This window comes from Conger conger, chromosome 12, assembly GCF_963514075.1.
Source record: "Conger conger chromosome 12, fConCon1.1, whole genome shotgun sequence".
Classification (NCBI taxonomy): domain Eukaryota; kingdom Metazoa; phylum Chordata; class Actinopteri; order Anguilliformes; family Congridae; genus Conger; species Conger conger.
In genome coordinates this window covers 33,904,082-33,927,953 of record NC_083771.1, presented here as the reverse complement: position 1 = coordinate 33,927,953, position 23,872 = coordinate 33,904,082, and the positions used below count along the sequence as shown (strand labels likewise).

Below are 23,872 nucleotides of genomic sequence, written 5' to 3'. Positions count from 1 at the left end.
CATAGTGTGTAAGTGGGGTGTTTAATGTGATTGGCAAGCATATACAGGGAAAGAGTATTATGTAGTCATTTTTTTGGCGTCGCTAATTCGTAAACACATTCCTTCCAGTAAATAAGGATTTTAATACCAGCAGTATAAGTTACTTGGTAAGAGAGCTGTAGGCTAACCATGTAGCTACATTTCAGTGATCAGACCGTAGACCGTATGAAAATAGGATCAGACTTGGCCACATTCCAATAATTGTGTCACGTTGTATTCATAGGTTGGCTCACATTGCCGGTAGTCGACCAATAGAAGAGCAAGAAGGCTGATATAACGTATGGGTGGACTGGAGAGAGATTTGTTAGCTTGCTTGGGTGGGCAGTATTTACGTAGTAAAACGAAGGGCCGCTAATTTATACTCTGACCCAGTCGTGCAGACTTTCTTTGACTGTTCAGTTCGGAGATAACCAGTTGAAATTCTGTGTGTACGTAGATAATAGAAAATGAACCACAGCGGGTCCAGCAACTCCAGCGGAAAGACATTCCTGTTCACATCCGAATCTGTAGGGGAAGGGCATTCGGGTCAGTCAGGTTTCTGTAATTTCTGTTTATCTGAGTGATCTGGCGTTATGTGTTAGTTCATGACAACTAGCTACCCTAACCTACGCTAAAAGGCATCTATAGCGCTCTTTAACTATGCGTTTCATGTATGTATAGCAGCCTACTCAAGATAACTTAGTATGATGTTATTTTGATGCAGCAAGCTAGCCACCGAACAAACAAGTTCACAGACATGTGCAGACAAGTTATAAAACATTAGCTTGCTTTGTTCATAAGCAGAACTTGTTCGCTAATCATGATTCGTTTTCGTTTTGAACTTGATATTGTAAATGTCTTAAATTAGGCCATATTGACCATCCCGAATGAATCTCGTGTAGGCACGTCCTAACATGCCTAAAACATCACCTGTAAGCGTTTGCTATAGCAACGCAAGCTGCTTATACATAATTTACATGAGCTCCCATCATGCTAGCTACAGTAATACTGTAATATTGAGCTACTGTAGTACTGTGCGTGCCTTTGTCTTTTGTTCTAGCTATTTGAGTATGGCCAGTCGCAAAAGTTTTTTTTAAACATTTTATTTATTTATTTTTGCTTGACATGTGCACCTAGGCCGACGTACAGTAGCCATCAAACATGGCCTAGGCCTTATTAGCCTACATGTAGTTTTACCTCAGTCAGGGAGCCGTAGCCCTATCCGAGGTCCCTCAAGACCCTTAAAAAACCTGAGCTCCAGAATTATTGGCACCATTGACTGGCAATCCCGAAAAATACTGACATTTAAAAATATGAATATGATTACTGAGAAACTCAATTATTGTACTTTATTAATGTTTCAATGAAACCAAGTAAAATTAATTAATTTAATAAAGAAATTGGATTGAGGTCTGGGGCCTTAGTTGTTACTGCAGAACATAGAATTTGTTGTTACAGAACAACTTCTGTCTGGATTTTGCGGTATGCTTAGGGTCATTGTCAGCCAAAATTGCCTGATACTTGATGGAATCCATTATACCATTGATTTTACCCAGTGTCCCTGGACCTCTGAAATTAACTGACCCACCACCAAATTTCACCATGGGTATGAAAATCTCCTTTTATGAATCTCTGTTTCAATGCCAAATATACCAATGCTGTATTTGACAAAAGCAGCTTTGTTCAATTTGGTCTCATCTGACAACAGCACCTTTGTTCAATCAGACTTTAAATGACCGAATGAGACCAAGATGTAATGTTTTGGTCAGATAAAGCATCTGTGTCATGCCCACAGTGAAATATGGTGGTGGGTATTTATAAATATGGTGGTGAAGTATTTTTTGTGCATTGCCAATCAGGGGTGCCAATAATTCTGGATCCCACTGTACATTACCCATTATTAAACATAATTTACATACAGATTAATAATGTGATCCATTGTTAAATAAGTGTGGAGAACTCAAACAACTGGGTCATTTTGCTTCAGTATGATGGTTTTTGACAGTGCTGCAGTATGACCTTTTGTGTTGCAGTTTTCAATGTTGGCATTAACCCTAGAAGCATATGCAGCTGAGTAAGGTACCTGTTGGTTTTGACTGGGTTTGACTGAGTTCCAATGGTTATTGAATGTGTCTTTCTGTCAGATAAGATGTGTGACCAGATCAGCGATGCTGTGCTTGATGCCCACCTGGCTCAGGACCCGGACTCAAAAGTGGCCTGTGGTAAGTTCCTTTGGCAAAAACAAAACAGACAAATAATACACTGCATCCCCATTTTGGAATAATTTTGGAATAATGCCAATACAGCCTTACAGACCTTGGCCTTTCAGATAAGTGAAATTGTGATGATTCAGATATGAAGTGTGCCAGCAGTTTGATTAGCCTCACATCCTGGCTGGCAGATAAAGTATTGCTGCTATATACTGCTATCTAGCATTGGAAATAAAAATTGCCTTGTAGCTATGATAATATATTGACTTTGAACTCCTGTTTTAAAAATGTGTTTTGATCAACTTTGTGACAGTTGAAAAGTACCTATTTTCGATTGTGTCTGCAGAATGTGTGGCGAAGACTGGCATGATCTTACTGTGTGGGGAGATCTCATCAAAAGCAGATGTGGATATCCCGACAGTGGTTAGAAATACTGTTAAAAGTATTGGATATGATGATTCATCCAAAGGTAACATATTTCACAAATTGGGATGATAAAATATTTATTGAATAATTCTGCACTGTATATGTCCTACAGTTACATATGACCAGATCTGAACAGTTCAGGGTTAAGTCTCATAACTATAAAGGAAACATTTACAACATTTAGAAATAATACGACACAAGTATTTGCAAGTCATTGCTGACTCATTCCATTTTTATAACTTTCACCTTAGCACTTACCATATTAAAGGTCATTCTCTGGGCATTATATGTTAGATTATATTTGGGACCATCTCAATTTTTTTCCAGTATAATACTTACTTATAATACAGACAGCAGAAATATATTTGAAGGTTTATATTGTTGTGCGCTCTCCTGCAGGTTTTGATTATAAGACCTGCAATGTCCTTCTGGCCCTTGAACCCCAGTGCCCGGAGATCACTGACTGTGTGTTTGAGGGCAGGAGTGAGGAGGACATTGGTGCTGGAGACCAAGTATGTGGTTCAAACTTTGCCTTTGATACACAGTAACATGGGAGAATTATATGATAATAAATCACGTTCAGCCAGTCCCAGGAAACACAGAGGATCTAACATTTACTAACAGAATCTTGAGGTAAACAAATTAAAATGTGAAATGTTGTGTTGTATATTTAGTCTGACCTTGGCTGAAGAAATCTTCTTCTGTTTTCTCACAGGGTCTGATGTTTGGCTATGCCACTGATGAAACAGAGGAGTGCATACCATTAACCATTCTCCTTTCTCATAAGCTCAATGCAAAGATGAAGGAGCTGTATTGCAATGGGGTATGCCCCTGGATAAGACCAGACTCAAAAACACAGGTCATTTTATGCACATGGACATTATGCACATTCTTCTCTGCACAAGTGTTTAAAAAAATATCTAGAAACTTCAGACCATATTCTGATATTTCCTGTGTTTACAGAAGAGTGAGTGGTCACTGCTCATGGAGTGTGATGCAACAAGGTGAAAATTCACTGGCAGATGGTTTAATGTTCATGTTCGTTAATAGCACATTGTCAGTAAACAGAACTAAATTGCGTTCTCTTAATATTTAATTTGCAGTTCTTTATACACACAGGTTAGGTAGTTTTGTTCATTCAGCTTTTCATTCCGATTTCACGTAAGAAGTAAAATCAGTGGTTCTAAAATGATTGAACTTTTTGTGCTCTGTTAATGATTACTGTTAACAGGTGACAGTGGAATACCGGGACAATATGGGCGCCATGGAGCCAGTGCGCGTCCATACGGTGGTCATATCAGTCCAGCACAGCATTGACGTCAGTCTGCAGGAGATCCGCTGCGCCCTGATGGAGAAGGTGATTCGACCAGTGATCCCAGCCAAGTATCTGGATGACAGAACCATCTATCACCTTCTGCCCAGTGGGAAGTTCCTCTTGGGGGGTCCACAGGTGTGGCAAAGTTGTGTCTGTTTGTTGCTTATGAGTTATGGCAAATATTGTATAAACTTTCAATGTGCCTTAAGCTCAATAAATTAAGGCAATTTCATTAGCACGGAAGAATAGAACGGGCTCTTACCAGTCATGGTGTAGCTCACAGGCAGAGATTGTTAGTCTCTTCCATCAGTTTCTGTTTTTGGTCCCTGACCAGGGCGATGCAGGACTTACAGGGCGGAAGATAATTGTGGACACGTATGGTGGCTGGGGTGGCCATGGGGGGGGTGCGTTCTCTGGGAAGGACTGCTCGAAAGTGGACCGCTCTGGAGCGTATGCAGCCCGCTGGGTGGCCAAGTCCCTTGTTAAGGCCAAGCTTTGCAGGAGAGTTCTGGTCCAGGTGAGCTACAGACGAGCTCAGATACACACCGGAAAAAATATAATTATTATTTTTAGGGAAAAGGGGTATATTGTTTAACACAATACATAAATCACATTTTATTTCAGCATTTAGCACACTCCTATCCAGGGGGTCTGACACATTACATTTTGAATCAATCTGGGAATCAAACCGACTAACTTTGAGTTTAGTTCCATAGCCATAATGCTACAATAATGCTACTGCCCTAATGGTTCACCATGTGTTGAAGTACTGTAACCAATGGAAACAGAATAGAGGATAGTACACATTTCAGGGTGATTTCATGTCATATCTGTTGAATATGCAGTTAATGTCCGTTTCACATTGTTCCAGCATACAAACTACTGCTAAAAGTATATTCCAGCCTAATCATTACCTGTCCAAGGGTGATATGTATATAGGATTATTAGATCCTTATTTAATTCTGTGTTTTGTAATGCTGTTGTGACTATGAAATGTTTCCTGACAGAATCCTTTTTGATCATGTTAGGTACCTTTAATCATAAATGAATTGTCCATAATTTACATACAGGTACATTCAACTGAGTTTGACGAATTGGTCTGTACCTTGAATGGAGTTTTATCTTTTAGGTCTTGTATTCTGAGGAAGGTGTTTACCTCCAAAAAGGGTCAGTAGCATGGTAGATTTTTGGTTCAGTAAACTGGCAGATTTGCTGTTCTGAACCATTTTCCCATGTACACATAAACTAAACTCAGAGGAATCGCCCCTCCGAGGAATCACCACCTTAACGTGGTGGAGGGGTTTGTGTGTCCCGGTGATCCTGGGAGCTAGGTTGTCGGGGGCACTGTTAGCCCCCAGTAGGGTCTCCCAAGGCAAATTGGTCCCGGGGGAGGGGCCGGACTAAGAGCGATTCAAAGACTCCCATGATACGGCCACACAAAGACCCAGTTACCTCGCCCGGAAAAGGGAAACCGGGGCCCCCTGCTGGAGCCAGACCCGGGAGGGGAGCTCGTCGGCGAGCGCCTGGTGGCTGGGCCTTATCCCATGGGGCCCGGCCGGGCACAGCCCGAACTGGTCACGTGGGGTCGCCGCCCTGTGGGCTCACCGCCTGCAGGGGTCAGCATCGGAGTCGGGTGCCTTGTCCAACGGGCAGTAGGCAAAGGCGGGGATCCGGGCGTGCTGATCCTCGGCATCGCAGACTGGTTCTGGGGACGTGGAACGTCACCTCTCTGGTGGGGAAGGAACCGGAGCTAGTGCGGGAGGCGGAGCGGTACCAACTAGATATAGTTGGGCTCACCTCCACGCACAGTACTGGTTCCGGAACCAAACTCCTGGAGAGGGGCTGGACTCTGTTCTTTTCTGGAGTTGCTCAAGGTGAGAGGCACCGGGCAGGTATGGGGATACTCACAAGCCACCGGCTGAGCACCACTGTGTTGGAGTTCCACCCGGGGAACGAGAGGGTCGCCTCTCTGCGACTACGTGTCGCTGGGGGGAAGGCTCTGACTGTCATTTGTGCTTATGCACAATTATCACTGGGCGGCATCCTGGAAAGGGTGCCACCCGGAGACTCCATAATTCTGCTGGGCGACTTCAACGCTCACGTGGGCAGTGACGGAGAAACCTGGAGGGGGGTGATTGGGAGGAACGGCCTGCCTGATCTGAACCCAAGCGGTGTTTTGTTATTGGACTTCTGTGCTGGCCATGGATTGTCGATAACAAACACCATGTTCGAGCATAGGGTAGCTCATAAGTGTACTTGGTACCAGAGCACCTTAGGCCAAAGATCGATGATCGACTTTGTGGTCGTATCATCAGACCTGCGGCCGTATGTCTTGGACACTCGGGTGAAGAGAGGAGCAGAGCTGTCAACTGATCACCACCTGGTGGTGAGTTGGATCAAGTGGCCGGGGAGGCTGCCGGACAGACCCGGTAAACCCAAACGTGTAGTGAGGGTGAACTGGGAACGTCTGGCAGAGGCCCCTGTTCGCGAGGTCTTCAACTCCCACCTCCGGAAGAACTTCTCACGCATCCCGGGGGAAGCTGGGGACATGGAGTCCGAGTGGGCCATGTTCAAAGCCTCCATTGCAGAGGCGGCAAGCAGGAGCTGTGGCCAGAAGGTCATCGGTGCCTGTCGGGGCGGCAACCCAAGAACCCGCTGGTGGACACCAGCGGTGAGGGAGGCCGTCAAGCTGAAGAAGGAGGCCTTTCGGGCTTGGCTGGCCCGGGGGTCCCCTGAAGCCAGGTACCGGGTGGCCAGAAGGGCTACGGCTTCGGCAGTCGCTGAAGCAAAAACCCGGGTATGGGAGTTCGGGGAGGCTATGGAGAAGGACTTTCGGTTGGCCTCGAGGAAGTTCTGGCAAACCATCCGACGACTCAGAAAGGGAAAGCAGGGCTTGTCTCAGGCTGTTTTCAGCAGGGGAGGAGAACTGCTGACCCGGACTGGGGATATTGTCGGGCGGTGGAAAGAGCACTTTGAGGAGCTCCTGAACCCGAACAACACGTCCTCTGTGGAAGAGGCAGAGCCTGAAGACTCGGGGGAATCTGCACCTATATCCCTGGCGGAAGTTGCTCCTCAGTGGCAAGTCGCCGGGTGTAGATGAGATTCGCCCTGAGATGCTGAAGGCTCTGGACATTGTTGGGCTGTCTTGGCTGACACGCCTCTTCAGTGTCGCGTGGAGGTCGGGGACAGTACCTGTAGAGTGGCAGACTGGGGTGGTGGTCCCCATTTTCAAGAAGGGGGACCGGAGGGTGTGCTCCAATTACCGGGGTATCGCACTCCTCAGCCTCCCTGGGAAAGCTTACTCTAGGGTACTGGAAAGGAGGCTCCGACCGACGGTCAAACCTCAGATTCAGGAGGAGCAATGTGGCTTCCGTCCTGGCCATGGAACGGTGGACCAGCTCTTTACCTTGGCAGGGTTGCTGGCGGGGTCATGGGAGTTTGCCCATCCAGTCCACATGTGCTTTGTGGACTTGGAGAAGGCTTTCGACCGTGTCCCCCGGGGTGTACTGCGGGAGTATGGGGTACCGGGGCCGTTGTTACGAGCCATCAGGTCCCTGTATAACCAAAGTGAGAGCTGGGTCCGCATTCTCGGCACAAAGTCAAGCACGTTTCCGGTGGGTGTTGGACTCCGCCAAGGTTGCCCCTTGTCACCGGTCCTGTTTGTGGTATTCATGGACAGGATCTCAAGGCGCAGCCGAGGTGAGGAGAGTGTCAGGTTTGGTGACCTCAGAATCGCATCTCTGCTTTTTGCGGATGATATAGTTCTGCTGGCTTCATCGGACCGTGACCTTCAGCACGCACTGGAGCGGTTTGCAGCCGAGTGTGAAGCGGCTGGGATGAGAGTCAGCACCTCCAAGTCCGAGGCCATGGTTCTCTGCCGGAAAACGGTGGATTGCTCCCTCCGGGTTGGGAACGAGTCTTTGCCCCAAGTGAAGGAGTTCAAGTATCTCGGGGTCTTGTTCATGAGTGAGGGTAGAAGGGAGCGTGAGATTGACAGGCGGATCGGTGCAGCGTCAGCAGTACTGCGGGCGTTGCACCGGACCGTTGTGGTGAAGAGGGAGCTGAGCCAGAAGGCGAAGCTCTCGATTTACTGGTCGATCTACGTCCCAACCCTCACCTATGGTCACGAGCTTTGGGTAGTGACCGAAAGAACGAGATCGCGTATACAAGCGGCCGAAATGAGCTTCCTCCGTAGGGTGGCCGGGCTCAGCCTTAGAGATAGGGTGAGGAGCTCGGACATCCGGAGGGAGCTCGGAGTAGAGCCGCTGCTCCTTCGCGTCGAAAGGAGCCAATTGAGGTGGTTCGGGCATCTGATCAGGATGCCTCCCGGGCGCCTCCCTTTGGAGGTTTTCCGGGCTCGTCCAACTGGGCAGAGACCCCGAGGGAGACCCAGAGCCCGCTGGAGAGATTATATATCTCTCCTGGCCAGGGAATGCCTCGGGATCCCCCAGGAGGAGCTAGAATGCGTTGCTGGGGAGAGGGACGCCTGGAATACCCGGCTTTGCCTACTGCCCCCGCGACCCGACTCCGGATAAGCGGGTGATGATGGATGGATGGATGGACATAAACTAATGTACTGTATATCAGCATGTTGATTGCTTTCTTTCTGTTGCCTATGTTACTGTCAGACTGTACTTCAGGATGGTTCTGAATTCTGTTGATCATTCTCAAAGCTCCTTTTCCTATGTTCTGCTTCAGATATCCTACGCCATCAGTGTGAGCCACCCCCTGTCTATTTCTGTGTTCCACTATGGTACATCTGCAAAGGACGAAGATGAGCTACTGCAAATTGTGCAGAATAATTTTGACCTGCGTCCAGGAGCCATATTGAGGTCAGTCTAATTCATTCTTGCTCTTCATTTTGTGAAGTTGGAATAGATTACACTTCAGTCATTTGACAGATGGTTTTCGCTGCCACGGTGACCTACAGAATGAAGCACATAAGTGCCTTCTAGGGCAATAGCATTATAGCAATACAAAATATGAGAACTGCTTCATGTTCATGATCAGTTCATGATCAGTTACCATGTGAAAAGTGCCGAATTCACAGCAAAGTCAACCATCCTGAGAGACATATTCAAGCTAATTAAAATAGATGTCAAACTATTCAAACTGTTCAACATGTTCTGCAAGATGAATGCTAATTCTACAAATACTCATTCACCTATTATGATGGCCCAACTAAACTGTCAGTATACCAGAAAAATTTAAGCCAATCGTGTTAACTATGATAACATTGGATTTAAACTGAAATGGACAAAGTTTAGCACCATTCAAGTTTCAAGGGCTGGGGTCAATTCCAATTCCAATTCAGTTCAGTCAATTCAGGAAATGAATTTGTTATTTGTGATGTAAAAATGACAATAATATTCAACAGCATTTTTTCAATTTATGAATTTAATTCTGGTAATTTCCTGAATGAAACTGGAATTAACCCTGACTGTTCTGTCTTTTGCAGGGAACTCGATTTGAAAAAGCCGATCTACCAGAAAACAGCCTGTTATGGACACTTTGGAAGAGAGGAATTTCCTTGGGAGAAGCCAAAGCCTCTGAAGTTTTGACACTATGGATGATTGAGAAATAGATGACTGAGAAATAGATCAGTGTTGACTTTGTAATAGTCATTCATTCCATATTTTATTGGATGATGTACGTATGCAGCTATGCATCTCTTTTCCAACAATATTAATTTATGTATAATGATCTGTAATTAATTTTCAGTGGAATTTATATTATTTGGTACTGCTAAAATGTGCAATCATTTTGAGAAATATAAACTGTGTACACATGGCAACTTTACTTTTTTACTGATTCATACTCAAGTAAGAAATAAAGTATTATTTTATACTGGAAACTGCATTAACAATACATTTTAAATACTGAGAATAGATTTTAGCTATATAAAGTCATATTAATGAATAATAACAATCAATGCGAGGTATAGATTGACATGCCCATAGACTCTGCTGTAGAATTTATGTGAACAGTGACTCAGAAGCAGTAGGGGGCTACATATATGTTAATTTGATATTTGGCAAAAATATAAAGATTTTATCAAATGCATGCTTTTTAATAAAATGCTTTGTTTTCAGCGACAGAAGTCCTGGCATAAGTGTTACTAAGTGTTACTGTTTCTGTGTTAACTAAGTGTTACTGTTTCTGAATCAATGTATACAGAGTATAAAATCCAATTTCACAATCACGTCACTCACCCACTGATAATTATGGAGATACAGTATAAAATGGCACTTCATTGAGATAGGGGGCGATGTCATGTTTCTCGCATAGACTGTCGCCACCTTGTCGATCCAACAAGAAAGTGGGCGTGTCCCAACCAGGAAGTCCGTAAATGCACCTAGCTAACATTTGTTTACATATTGTTAGCTAGTTCCGTCTATGATTAATGTTTTAACTTGTTCGTCGATATTTACCCAGCTATATGAACAAAAGAAATGACTGCTTCCAAGACTATTGTGCTGTTCGGGATTCTGTCCCTGTCCCTTTTTTGTTCTGTATTTTTGAAAAATTCCGACATGGGTAGGTTAACTCTTTACCTAGCTAGTGTGAAAGTGAGCTAACTCAGTCGAGCTGGCTAAATCAAAATATTTTATTTGTAATTGATTATTGCTTGGTCTAAATAATTAGCTATCTCACGACCTGTCGATTGATAATTCCATGACGACTATAATAATCACATTTCGTATTTATCGCTACATCTAATGTTATCTAACAAGCTAACCAACATAGCTAGCACAGTTCCATGGTGAGAAAATGTAACGTTAGCTAAGTTAGCTAAATGAGAAACCCTAGTCTAGCCAAAATAACGTTAGCTGATTAGCTTTAATGCTAGTGTATTATGCTAACGTTACGTTAGCTCACCAGTCAGTATGGGACAAGTATGAATACCCAGTATGAATTGGCTAACACAGTTTCGTAGGTTATGTTTGTCATGTTTATTCGGACTGCTAGCAAGGTAGCTAACACATAAGTTAATACAATTTGTATGTTCAATCGCAGGAGTCAGGGCAGTATTGCTACTCGCAGGTCGAGGCCTGTTCCTATTAGGTTTGTCTAGCTGGCTGGTGTCAGTTTTATATCCTTGGCTGAGACCCTCCTCTCCCTCTCCTCCTCGTAATCACAAGGAAGGTAGGTCAAGTTTTGTCTGCATGCATATGGGAAATATGATGTGCAAAATGTTGCTTTGTGTTCAGTCAATTTGTGACATGACAAAAATTGCATTTCAAAACATACATGTCTTGGTTCAGCCTGTGTATGGTAATCAATGTGAAGTATAAGGAAGCGTGGAAATAGACACTTTTTTCAATTCCATTTTAGCTCAGTGAACCCAATTAGAGCCATCATGTGAAAACATGGTTAGGTGTCAGTGCTGTGCTGGTGTCATGAACTGCCGATAAATGTGTCTGTTGTTCTCAAGTGCCTGACGAAGATGTGAAACAGAAACAAGATTTGGCCAGGGAGGAACAACAAATGAAACACTCTGAGAAGGTAATGTGTGATGGAGGAAAGTACTGTGCGCAGCAAGGCTGGTAAACACATTGACATCATCTTTGCTATTTGCCCTGGGAAGTCAAGACCTGACCTGAGAATGCTCTGGATTTTGCAGTAATAGCTGATGCACAACATAGTGTACTTGCAATGACTTGTTTTCCACTCCCAGGTGGAGTACCTGGTTGTAAACCCTCTTGGTTTGGGATGTGTTCCAACCTCATTTGCCACCAGTGGGCCTACTTATGACATGGCTCATGACTTATACGCCGTATCTGTCATCTCCTGACGGAGAAAGCCACCCGGCTGCTAGTCCAGGCACTCGTCATTTCCCGCTTGGATTACTGCAACTCCCTAACACATAATAACACATAATAGCCAGACAGTATACACCAGTCATTGCGGGTGTTCTCTTGGTTGCTACAATTATGCTAGATGAGCTGCAAATATGTTTTCTTATCGTACATAGACCTTAGTCTCTTACAAGTGCTGAACTTGTTGCTGTTCTTTGTCCTCTCTTAAGGCAACGTCTTACCAGGAGTCTGTGCTGAGGCCTCGAAACGAGTTTAGGCTGAGGAAGAGGGTGGAGCGTTTCTACCGCATGACAGGGGAGGGCTGGAAACTGACCCAGGGCCAGCCATTGGGGGTGAGGAACAACTTTAAAAAAAACTAAAAAACTGTGCTGGGCTGTGCTGAGATGGAACAGTAGCATTTGCTGCAATGTAACTGCCATTGGGGGTGAGGAGCAACTTTAAAAAAAATTTTTTATGTGTGATTGTGATTCTAATCTATAATGCCAGATTTTCGTAAATCGCTTTGGATAAAAGCATAAAGACTAATTTGTAAAGATAATCTGAAGGTGTTAAATGCAATAAGGTGACCAGTGATGCTATAGGTGTCACCCTCTGTTTACAACCTGAAGTTTACAACCCAGAGACATCACTGGGTTTCTTTCCCGGTGATGCTCTGCCAGGCAGGTACTGCAGCCATCTTTAGTTTCTGTTTGTTTCAGGGGATTTTTGCCATCAGTCTTGCCTTCAGCAAGTGAAACAAATTGTCATTTGGATTCAGGTCTGTTATTCACTTGGCCAGTCATGGACATTGCCTTTCCTAGCCCTGTAAAACATCTTGGTTGCATTAGAAGTATGTTTGAGGTCATTGTCCTGTAGCAAGGAGAAGCAGCATCCAATGAGTTTTGAGGATTTGATTTCATCTGAGCAGATGAGTGGTTTCTGTGCACTTCAGAATTCATCCTGCTGCTGTCCTGCAGCAGTGGCTTTCTTAATAAAGACGAAAGTGAAATTAGTTCCAGTGGCACCCATACATGCCCACACCATAACATTACTTCCAGCATGTTTCAGAGATGAGGTGTTATGCTTTGGATCATGATCAGTTCCTTTATTTCTCTCGCTTCACTCTTTCTATCACTTGTACTGGAGTAGAGAGCCAAAGCAGCAGAACCTGCGTTGCTGTCCACATACAGACCATAATGCATACTAGCTTTAGCATCCTTTTAGTGGCACTGAACCCAGGATGCATTGCTGTGGAGGGGAATTTTAGCATTCAGCTAGAGGACAATTGGGTACAGGCAGGCCTCCTGCAGCTGTGATTTGGCAAGCTGAGGTGTGTGTGGAAACACAGCCAGCATCCTTGCAGTCACCTCTTTCTTGTTGCTCTAAGCACTCGTTATATTATTGTGCAGGAGGGAGAGTCACCTGAGCCGCACTCCGAGGTGAAGGAGGAGGAGGAGGGGAGCGACACGCCGAATCAGCAGGCTTTAAGGAGGAGAAAGCTACCGGAGGAAGCCACCAGAGCACATCCACAGCCTGAACGTCCTGCAGTGAAGAGGGTGAGTGAACTCAGAACTACACTCCCTGCACACACTGTGACCCCACACACGCATATTTATGCACTCATACAAGCGGCTCTACACGTGTGCACAGGCACTTGTACAATATGAATGCATGCGCACACCTCCTATAGCCGTACAATGAGCACGGAAACTGTCTGCCTTTGTCTGTGCAGCCTGACGGAACAGTGGTGCTAGTTGGCGGAAACTGGGCGCACCTGGGTTATATCTGCTGAATTTCCCTCTGTGTCATGATAACGGATTGTGGATTGATTTGCATTTGAGATTTTGCCTATCACTTGGAGCGTGATAGCTGGAGATCCATATCAAATTTATGCTGGCAGTTAAATGTCAAATTCGGTTAATTTGTTTACAAATAGGTTTCTGTCTTTTATCTTTTTTGTTGTGTAAAGTTCAATTTTTGCACTTTTACCCTCGTGGACCAAATCTATGCATTTCCTGACATCTCTGTTATTGAGAATGTTGAAGGAAAATTACACCCTTGTGTGGTTGTCCTCGCCTTTACACCCTCTTGTTAGATGGGTTTTTCAATGTAAAAACATATTTATGTGCTTTCCGGGCATTATATTGTTGCATGAAAGAGATTTGCTTTCAGCGAAGCAGAATAATTTACACAGCCAGAATTATTTAGTGAAGTGAGCCACGTCACACCAATTTTTAAATTATATTCTTACTTGAATACATAATTCATGTATCAACATTGGATGATGCCATTATTTTTTTAATCTGCAGAAAAATGTACTGAACATCATCACTTTGGAATGCGCGATTAATAAATGGCCGCATTTCCTCCCTGTGTGTTATTGGACAGGTTGTGGTTTTGCCAGATGAGCCATCAGACGATGCTGATGGGGTGAGTTGTTTATAATGCGTCTGATTCGATGTAGGAAAACCCTGGTACTTTTTAAATTTTATTTATGAATCAGGGATAAGGTACAATAAATACATTTTTCTTAAAGACAACCAAGCAATACATTGTAACCAAATTGACCAGAAAGCCACATTACGTTGGTTGCACAATATCATTGCGTTGTAATGCCATCCCTTGCACTGTTCCTTTACTGTTAAATCTATCTGTTTCTGAATCTCAAACAATGCTACTTGATTAATTAATTCTCTTGCATACTGCATTTATTTGACCTTTTATTTGGTCTCAGGCTCCAGATAGGCAGATCTCAAAAGATCATCTAATCAAAGGAAATAGGTGGAAATGGTATTTCCTGCATCTGGCACCCGCTGTTGTTGGTGAAAATTCCTCAAGAAAGACTGCCTGGTCTGTTAGGATTCAAATGGAGCTGGAAGCCTGTACACATTGCATTATTGCTTTAGCTTCTGTTGCCTTCAATCAAACTGGAACATAAACATGTCACGTGTAGAGGAGGAACCAGGTTTAGGAGCTGCATTTGGCATGAACACAGGACTGGTGGCTTTGGTATTGCATGTGGCAGTGCAGCAAGACGCATCCAGACCCATGCAATGGTTTCTGCAAACACGGCTTAGCGCTAGACATTCCAGAAGGGTTTGATAGAAGCTCATCATACACTAGGCCTATTTGAAATGGTCTTACTCTTATTTACCATAATCTGCAACTGAGAAGATGTGGAAACTGTGAGTGTGCTGGACTAAACGGCGACATAAAGTTTTAAAGGCGTACAGTACACTGTTGTACGGATGCTGAGGTACTGTGCACATTTGAACCCTTTCTCAGGTTGTGCGGGTGGCTTTAAGGTGTCCCAGTGGAAGAATTGTCAGGAGGAAATTCCTGAAGTCATACAACTCACTGGTATGCATATTATCCTCCATTAACCTAGAACATTCAGACTCTCAATTCAAATCTTTCTTGTGTGTATGCACATTTTCTATCTTGTTAGGTTTGGAAAACTGCAATATACACTGGTGTTAAGTTAAAGAAGTTACATTTCATCACACCTTCCCCTGACCCCTGTTGCATCAGGCAACCAAAATACATTCATCTGCAGTACCAGTGTATTGACACTAGAGGTCAGGGCACAGAGGTCTAAGGGCCCTGTTGCTGTGGCTACAGGGAGTAATAGAATCCTAATTCTTGTGGTGCTGGTGGGGTTGGGAGGAGGGGCTAAATATATACTTATTGATCGCATTATTGATGGAACAGTAGCATTCACTCCTTATGCTGTGTAGGTTCTCTTGGACTGGCTGCATAAGACTGGGTATCACCCTGCCATCTACACCATCTGTACCTCCTACCCCCGCAGTCCACTGGACCTGGGAGGGGACATGACCCTCGCGGACGCAGGTATCAACACAGACACAGTCTTTAATGTGGAGGAGAAGGACCCCTCTATGACCTGAAGAAACCATTCTCTGATTCATATTGCCAAATTTACTGAAGCATTACAGAGCAGATGATTTGTAAGGACACTGGACGAAGCAGTGGTTGGGCTGACCGTTACTACAGCACACAGCAGTCAGTCCACCGATTGCAAAATGGTCTGAATGCATTTGTGCCATTTTTTCTTTCTTGAATTGGTTTTCTTGCTTTGTGGGTATTATTTCAGTGGGTTGATTCCAGATTGTATTCCTAATTAAATCAATAAAAAAATGTTGTTCTTGAAAAACATTACAAGTCTTGAGAGCCAGTAACCTGGTGGTGTTTGCGATCAAAAGTACTTTATTTGTTCAAATACACCAAAGAAGATGCAATCACTTCATGACAAATATACAGAAAAAAAGATACAGTAAACACAATTGGTATGTTTAGACAAAGGGAGTGGGCAGGGTAAGTAAGGGGTTCTTACACATGAAAGCATACACTCCCAAAAAGGAAGAGGTTTCTCCTTCCATTTAAGCATTCATTCCCACACAGTATAGTGTTTGGTGAAGTAAAGGGGGGGGGGTAGACGGGGATAGGTTTGTGCATCATTATAAAATACTGTAGTTCACATGCCCGGCAATGCCAACTCAAAATGTCAAATTTGTCCAGTGAAGTTGGGGGGGAGGGAAAGAAAATCGTCACAGTTCTCTCTCTGTTTTGCCTTAAGTAATGTACAGCTCATGAACATAAAAGGACATTACTACGAATAGTATACAGCAGGCAATGTTTGACCGGGACGAGGTGTTGCGGTACCGAGACACAGGCAGTTTGTGTGTGTGTGTACTAAATGCTTATGGCGTATATGGCACACTTTGGTCCATGTTAGTGCTTTCATGTTGTATCAGATCCCACTCTGTAATATACGGTTCGTCAAGGTTTTTCTGTTTTTTGTTTTGTTTTTGTTTTTTGTTGTGTAAGTCTTGGTGCAGTCCTACACCAGGTCAGGTGGCGTTTATAGGAAGTAGTCGGGGGTGCGTCGGGTGACGTGGGGCTCGCCACGGCGGGGTGCAGGGTCAAACTGAAGGCTGTGGGGAGAGGAGACGTTACATTACATTACATTACATTACGTGGCATTTAGCAGACGCTCTTATCCAGAGCGACGTACAACAAAGTGCAAATCAATCACAAGAACAAGTGCAAAAGTGGACCTGAGAGGACAGTACGGTTCCGAGTCCTAGTGTAAACGTACAGAAATTCAGAACCCTTGAAGAGTACAATCAACTTTCAAACTAGCATACCGCTGCTGGCAGCTAGAATACAACAACAGCCAATAAAAACAACAATACCTATACAAGTAACGATATCTATACATAAGTGCCATTACGGTCTAAGGCTAATCGCAGTGATTGTGAGTTGGGGAGAAGAGGGAGAGAGAGCATTCATCCAGCCGTCAGTCAGCTCTGACTGCAGCACGCGAAACACTGCGCTTCTGCACATTCTCTTACCACACATACAATGCTCATCTGCTTTATTCACTTATTGGATGGCAAACTTCACCAATCATACATATCTCCACAGACAAACTACTGATTCAAAATACTGATTCACTTGGAGGTTTTCAGACAATTTTAAGTCGATGTCTTCACTTGGTAGATGAATCATGGTTTTCTGTGTAAATGAGAAACCAAAAGGCAGTGACGGAGGAGGTGTGAAATTTTACTTACAAAGAGTATTTAAGAGTATCGTCCAGTTCCATGATGGCAGCTTGGTTGCCACAGCGATAGCAGTAGTTTGGCGCACTGAAAATGGTGACCACGTTTCTATCATGACACCAGTTGTAACCCTGGAAGGGGATGAAATGTTTCGTTATTCCAGTAAAATCAAAACGCATCCATGCCCAACAATGCATTTCTATCACCGAACAAAGAACGCTATTCACAGTCCAGTCATTGCCAAAACTAAAGAAGTTCATGACAAAAAGTACATTTACATTTTCTTCATCTAAACACAAATGAAGAGAGAATCATGTTTTTCATGCTGATTTTACGATCTTTTCCCCCATGTAGCTGAACAGTCACCGTCTTGTGAGCCACAAACACAGAGAGCCTTGATGCGACTCGTCATAAAAGGCCAAATACTCGCTTCTCATGAAGTCACAAGACTATTCTGTGGGCAGTTTATCCTCAATCAATTTAGATAGATAGATAGATATAAAATGGCACAATCCCAGAGTTGGCTTTAAACAGACACCGTTTACAAATAAATATTTGAGGAAGGCCTTGATACATAATTGAAGCTTCTGTCTTCCTTGCAGTGGGGATTGTATCAATCCTTATTTCATGCACTATTAATTATTTATTTCAATTAGTTTCACACACTTATTCTTATGACGAGTAACTTAAACATGCAACCATTCATCGTGAAACCCTCTTGCAACGGCATTCATGGTTTTCTGGGTGACAACCTGTGATTGAATAAAATGTGTGTAAATCTGGACTGATGCTCTCAGATCCCTCACAAGTCATCCGCATCCAAGGCCATAAATATGCTGAAATGCCCCCTTTTGCCCTCTGGTAAGTCATGCAGACCTCCCAGAAAACCTGAACTGACAACCAGACAAACATACTCAACTCTGATTGGCCAATAAGTGGGCTATTGCCACTGTGGGGGCCACAGAAAGGGGCCGGGCTCACCTCCATGACGAGCTGGTGGGCACGGGACACGAGGGTGAGGCCGTTGGCGTGGTTGAAGGTTTCTGAGATGTCCTGTCCGAAGGTGTAGCCAGCCCCTCGGGGGGAGATCCCCCAACCCCCTCGGTCATCGGGGTCCGACCACAGCAGGTCGCACATGGGCCCCTGGAACGGTCACATCAGTCAGGAAACGTGCATTACAGAGAGACGAGCGGCTTCCCTCTGCCTCCCCAGACAGGGCTGCCTGTCACTGGACTCACAATCACAACAGCTATATCAATAATACCCCCCACCCCAATCCAACATGACATGCTGCTGCTTGTTGTGTAAATAACTCCAATGTGAGAAATAATGCGTACATGATATCCATGAACCCTGCGTCTGCCCCAGCCTGCCCTCACTGTGACATAACCATAGCGACAGAGAGCAGGCAGCTTCTGCCCCATGACTGACCTCATGCGGGACCTCTTGGAGACGGTCCAGAGCTCGAATGTGATCCAGTGTGTCTATCGAGGGAGAAAGGCCACCGTGCAGGCAGAATATCTGATGGGAGGGAAAGAGAGAGACATTGGTGACAAGACACATTAAACTTAAAAGTATAAAAGTAAAATAAAGCAAGTGAAACTTTTTTTGCCCCATACAGCCCTGATTTCAAATCTCTCATTAGAATGCACAGCTCTATTCATAAACCTGAGAATCACGCACACATATTACTTACATACTGTGGCACTTGTAATAAATTATTGTACGGACAATAACATATTCAGTACAAAGCATTCTTGCTTAGTTTAACCTTGAGGGGTAGTGTCCATTTGATTCACTTGAGACTGCCCTTCATTAAGAGGCAGGTTGCAGTCTTACCCAGATGAGTAGTAAGGTATTGCCCTCTCCTGAATAAATTGGAATGGATGTGCAGCGGGGCTCACCTGTCCGTCTACGAGCGCGGTCAGCGGGAGATAGTCGAAGAGGTCGGTGAAGTACTTCCACACGTTGGCGTTTCCGTACTTCCTCAGGCACTCGTCGTAGAAGCCGTACACCTGCGTGATTTGCCTGCTCTCGTGGTTCCCCCTCAATATCGTGATGCGTTCTGGGTAACGGACCTGGGAGTGCACAATGGATTTAACACTCGTCACTTGGCCCTCAGAAAAATAATAAAATGAGTGAGCAAGCCTACGGTGAATTCTGCACGGCTGTGCATGACTCCCAGCCAATGTGGGCACTGGCAGAATCTAGATTTGATCTGGACTGAAGAGAATAAGACACAAAGAACACCTGGACAAGAGCTTCCCCCTCTCAGTGGCTAAGGCAGCTCACCTTTAATGCGACAAGAAGCGTCACTGTTTCCACCGAATAGTAGCCTCTGTCCACATAGTCGCCCATGAACAGGTAGTTGGTGTCGGGGGACTTTCCGCCGATTCTGAAGAGCTCCATGAGGTCGTGGAACTGGCCGTGCACGTCCCCGCAGACGGTGACGGGGCAGCGCACCTCCTGCACATTCGACTCCTTCGTCAGGATCTCCTTCGCCTGCGGAAAAGGACGGAGGACCGGATTTACGGAGTGCAACAGCACCGCACGCAGTTGGTGACATTTAACCGTCCTGCAAGATCTGATATTTATTAAACTTGGTGAATATCACGATCACGAGGAAACCTTTGATCTTATCCCAGTCTAACAAACAACAGCTTATTATGGGCCTTGCCTGTCGTTTGATCTGAAATAACGGTGACAGCATGTGCTGCCAATGGTGGGAATGGAGGGTCATGTGTTGAAAACAAGAATCATTCCTCCTCAAATCAAAGGGCTTTTATAATGCCCCACACTATAACAGCTCTTAAGGACCGAACAATGAAACGCATTGGAATTGCACCTAAAAAATACCATGATGAATAATCAACCAAAAGAATCCAGCTTACACTAGCTTTCTATACATTTCAAATGCTAAGCTACACTCATGACCAAAACATAAAACGATACAAAAAAAACACACAGGGCTGCATAATTGCATGCATCTGTCAGACTGCCTGAGACTGCAGGCTACAAACTGTTATTCCACTGTTTGGATCCAAATGAGACATTCGGTTTTTTAATGGCTGTGAATCTAGTTTGGGGCACGTTTTAGGACAGGCTTCGCCAACGCGCCGTTATCTGAGTGAGTGCAAGTGTCTCCGTGGTGACAGCGCGAAAGAGTGCGTCTCCACGGCGACCTCTGCAGAGCGGCCCCACCCTCTCTTCTGAGAAGCCTGAGAAGGAGGGTGTTCGTACACAGCAGCGGCACCATGCAGGCGCAGACCTGAGACACAGGCCTCACTGACCGCAAAGCACAGGCGCTGCAGTGCTTGTGCTGTTATTGCAGCTAGCCTCCAGATTCATCCTTCAGAGCACAGCAATATATTAGCCATCTAGGCTAACAATTTTAAGGCTGTTGAGCTAAGCTAGGCACATCAGTTGGTCACGGAAAGGCATGAGAATCCATACAACTATATGGATGTGTTTTGAGGGCAAGCAGAACTACCTAAATAGAGCCAAGATGAAAGTGAGATGCACACTGCATTATGTATTCCTCTTGTAACTGGTACTCCTGTATGGGCTATATATACACTCATTTAGTGACAAGCTATTATTCTCCAAGGTGTCCTCATAGATCAGTGAAACGACAACTGCTCAGCATTTAATCTTCAAACCAAGTCAGTGGACCTACTTTACGTAAATATCTAGACTAAAACAATCATGTGCCATTATCCCCTCTTGTTACACAACATGCTTTGATGCTGTTTAAATCTACAGCTCTATCTTTAATTAAGAATGGCTTGTGCAATGATGCTGTTAGACATCAAAGGCAGCAGCAAGGCAGAGGGGCAATTGAATGTTGGAAAGTTATGAAGGACTGTCAGACAGTGCCGACAATAACAGCAACAGCTGTTGGACACTGCTCCACATACAGTATTTTTGGGTGTGCACCACTTTAGAGTCACTCAAAAAGTATTGCAGTGGTATTGCAGTACGTTCACATAAGTAGGAGTGAGTAGAATATTATGCATTCCAATTGGCATTTTCATTCTCTTTTACCAGTAGAGAGAACGAGCTGCTGCCATCATTTCACTATTAGCTGGTCTCAGCTCGCCCTCTCCTCAATCTGCCTGGGTGCCCGATTGCCATGGTAACAGATTGCTTCTTGGGAGATATTTAGTCTGGTTCACTACCACAGTGACAGAAATGTCCAATGATAGCATGTCCTCCCACTGACTGAATATACGTCTTCTATATTTGTGGAAACTAATCGTAAATCAGAACGCACAACTCTCGCATACATAACATTACATCTGACCTACCTAAAAGTAGTTCATTTTGCTCTGAAGATATTTTTTTCTGTAGCCCAGCAATGACAAGCCATATTCCCTTAGTAGCAGGGTTCTGACCAAGCTGCTGCTATTCTGAACCAAATGCAAAATTCCAACAAACCCTTATGCGAGTCTGGATACAAATACATACGCGAATCTAAACATAAGCGGAATAGTGCCAATTTGCCAACCAAGCATACAAATAAATAAATAATTATAATCCCTTCTCAAAGAAAATGTTCGATCCACTGCCTTAATATAACAAAAACAACGGCATTACTTACTAAGTGAACAGTGACAAACACAAAAAACGAATCTTCCAACTAAATGATGTCCACTTGACCCAAATGAGTCGATACATGAGAAAAAATACTTTCGATGCGGGATTAACTGGCATAAAGCTTAATTTGTGTCAGTGCATGACATACTATATTAATTTTTATTCTTAAACAACTTTCAAAGCCATTTTTGAATTCATCGCTCATGTATATCCATCGTGTGACGTAATGGAGCAAACTAGAAATCTTAAAATGTAACTCAATCCCACTTGCCAACAGCAGCCTGTACAAGCTCCACTTGCAGCAGCCAGGTAGTGTCTATTCGGGTTCTCAGGGTACACGAGTGTGTCACTCTTGTGCTTAAAGCTTTTGACAGACTGTTTGGCTAGAGGATGGGGAAAGGTAGCTATGCATCCCCTAACGGTAGCTACAGTCGCTACGTACATATGATCCAACGTTTCGGGAAGATGCACCACTTGTATGATAAATACAGGTTAATAAAACAGACCAACAGCTTCTGAACAGCGAGATGGACAGATCTCTGGATAAACTCACGAAGTTGCACGCAGGTGACAAATGATAAACAGCAAGCCAGCATGATCAACAAACATTTGCCAACCACCAATGATACCAACGTTAATAGCAAGTTTGTAACTCGATGAAATACAAGATAGTAAAACAGTTAACTGTTAGATAAGAAGCGGAAGTCAGCTCTTTATAACTTCAGACTGCAACGTTAGCTAGTCAACTACTGTTTTGGGTGGCTTGCTTGGCTTCTGGCCTCTTTTATCCCGCCATAGTGCAAATCAGCGGCTAAATCACCCAAATATTCGCTGCTGCTTTGCACTATCGAGGGATAAAGTGGCTAACCAGCCAAGCATGCTACCCAAAACAGTATTTAATAACACGACTGTAGCAAGTGTAATGAGCAAAATCGATCGCTGACAGCTTGCAAAAACATTGGACTGATTTTGGCCAGAGTTAATTAGCTAACTTAGCTATCATTAGCTAACAACTGAAACACATGCTAATATGTACATGTCAGCAAGTAATATCAAAATGGCCTTCCAATGAAGCTAGGAAGCTGCTTCTCAGCTAGCATGCTAACGTTAGCGACCCAACAAGTTCCTTACCTTCTCGCATAGCGTCCTCACTTGATTCTCCGTCAGCTGTTTGCATTCGTTCAGTTGTTCGACCCACTGGTCCAATTCCTTTGTAAAAGATTTATCGTCCATTTTAAAAAATCTAATGAGTTGGATATAGGTTTAAAAACGTCTTTACTTGCGGCTACAATGGAAATCTAGTAACAGTAGCTTGATAGCTTGCTACCAACGTTGGATAAATGTTTTTTTTTCTCGAAATGGGATGCAGGGGTAGGGGCTTGGGTCTAGCTACGTTCTGCGTATATCCAGATTCGGAACAGAAAACACAATAACAAGTTTATCCGGGCGTTTCTACGATCACATTCGTATGGTTCACGACGCCCCTGAGCCGAGTATGTGTCTGAGGGCTGTTATTCTGTACCGAAAATAGCAAGCTAGCTCCCTTTTCCCTCCGACCTTCCCAGGGAAACTTGGCTGTATAATGGCCGCCCGGCTCTGCGTTAGCCTCGCACGACGTCATCAGAGAGGCATTTCCCCAAGATCAACGCATTTCGAAAAACAAGAAAACGACATTCGCTAGAGCAGAATGTTACTCACATCAACCCCCTGTGGTGTGCACAATTAATAAATCAGCGCCCTCTCGTGGTTCAGAAGACCAATCGCATACAATTTTCCAGGACTTTCCAGGACGCAAATGTACACTGCACAAATAGCGGCATTCAAATAATCGATTATTTTTAACATGCATACACAGGGGTAGTTTAAATGTAGGTCTACATAGAACCGCCTAACCATTGTTCCATCTGTTCCTTAATGAATTATTTT

General features: G+C 44.2%; 3 protein-coding genes across 4 annotated transcripts; 2 read left to right on the top strand and 1 right to left on the bottom strand.

The window, feature by feature from the left end:
* The first annotated feature begins 311 nt into the window (after positions 1-311).
* mat2al (methionine adenosyltransferase II, alpha-like) lies at positions 312-9,999 on the top strand. Of its 2 annotated transcripts, none has more exons than XM_061263651.1 (9): positions 312-564; positions 2,168-2,240; positions 2,575-2,697; positions 3,054-3,166; positions 3,370-3,513; positions 3,886-4,104; positions 4,304-4,486; positions 8,668-8,801; positions 9,428-9,999. In XM_061263651.1, exons 2-9 carry the CDS (start codon positions 2,168-2,170, stop codon positions 9,528-9,530), a joined length of 1,092 nt encoding a protein of 363 aa, XP_061119635.1. In that variant the 5' UTR covers positions 312-564; the 3' UTR covers positions 9,531-9,999. The 2 variants fall into 2 exon arrangements, with proteins under 2 accessions (XP_061119635.1, XP_061119634.1); XM_061263650.1 differs by having other exon boundaries at positions 2,163-2,240.
* A 273-nt stretch (positions 10,000-10,272) lies between these two features.
* ubxn8 (UBX domain protein 8) lies at positions 10,273-15,944 on the top strand. Its single transcript, XM_061262313.1, has 8 exons — positions 10,273-10,506; positions 10,987-11,115; positions 11,405-11,475; positions 11,999-12,121; positions 13,178-13,324; positions 14,157-14,198; positions 15,054-15,128; positions 15,506-15,944. Exons 1-8 carry the CDS (start codon positions 10,422-10,424, stop codon positions 15,674-15,676), a joined length of 843 nt encoding a protein of 280 aa, XP_061118297.1. The 5' UTR covers positions 10,273-10,421; the 3' UTR covers positions 15,677-15,944.
* A 33-nt stretch (positions 15,945-15,977) lies between these two features.
* ppp2cb (protein phosphatase 2, catalytic subunit, beta isozyme) lies at positions 15,978-23,596 on the bottom strand. The gene is made up of 7 exons (XM_061262312.1): positions 23,078-23,596; positions 19,643-19,852; positions 19,255-19,428; positions 18,782-18,871; positions 18,332-18,493; positions 17,363-17,481; positions 15,978-16,723 (listed from the first exon to the last, which is right to left on the bottom strand). Exons 1-7 carry the CDS (start codon positions 23,177-23,179, stop codon positions 16,651-16,653), a joined length of 930 nt encoding a protein of 309 aa, XP_061118296.1. The 5' UTR covers positions 23,180-23,596; the 3' UTR covers positions 15,978-16,650.
* Between the last annotated feature and the right edge of the window lie 276 nt (positions 23,597-23,872).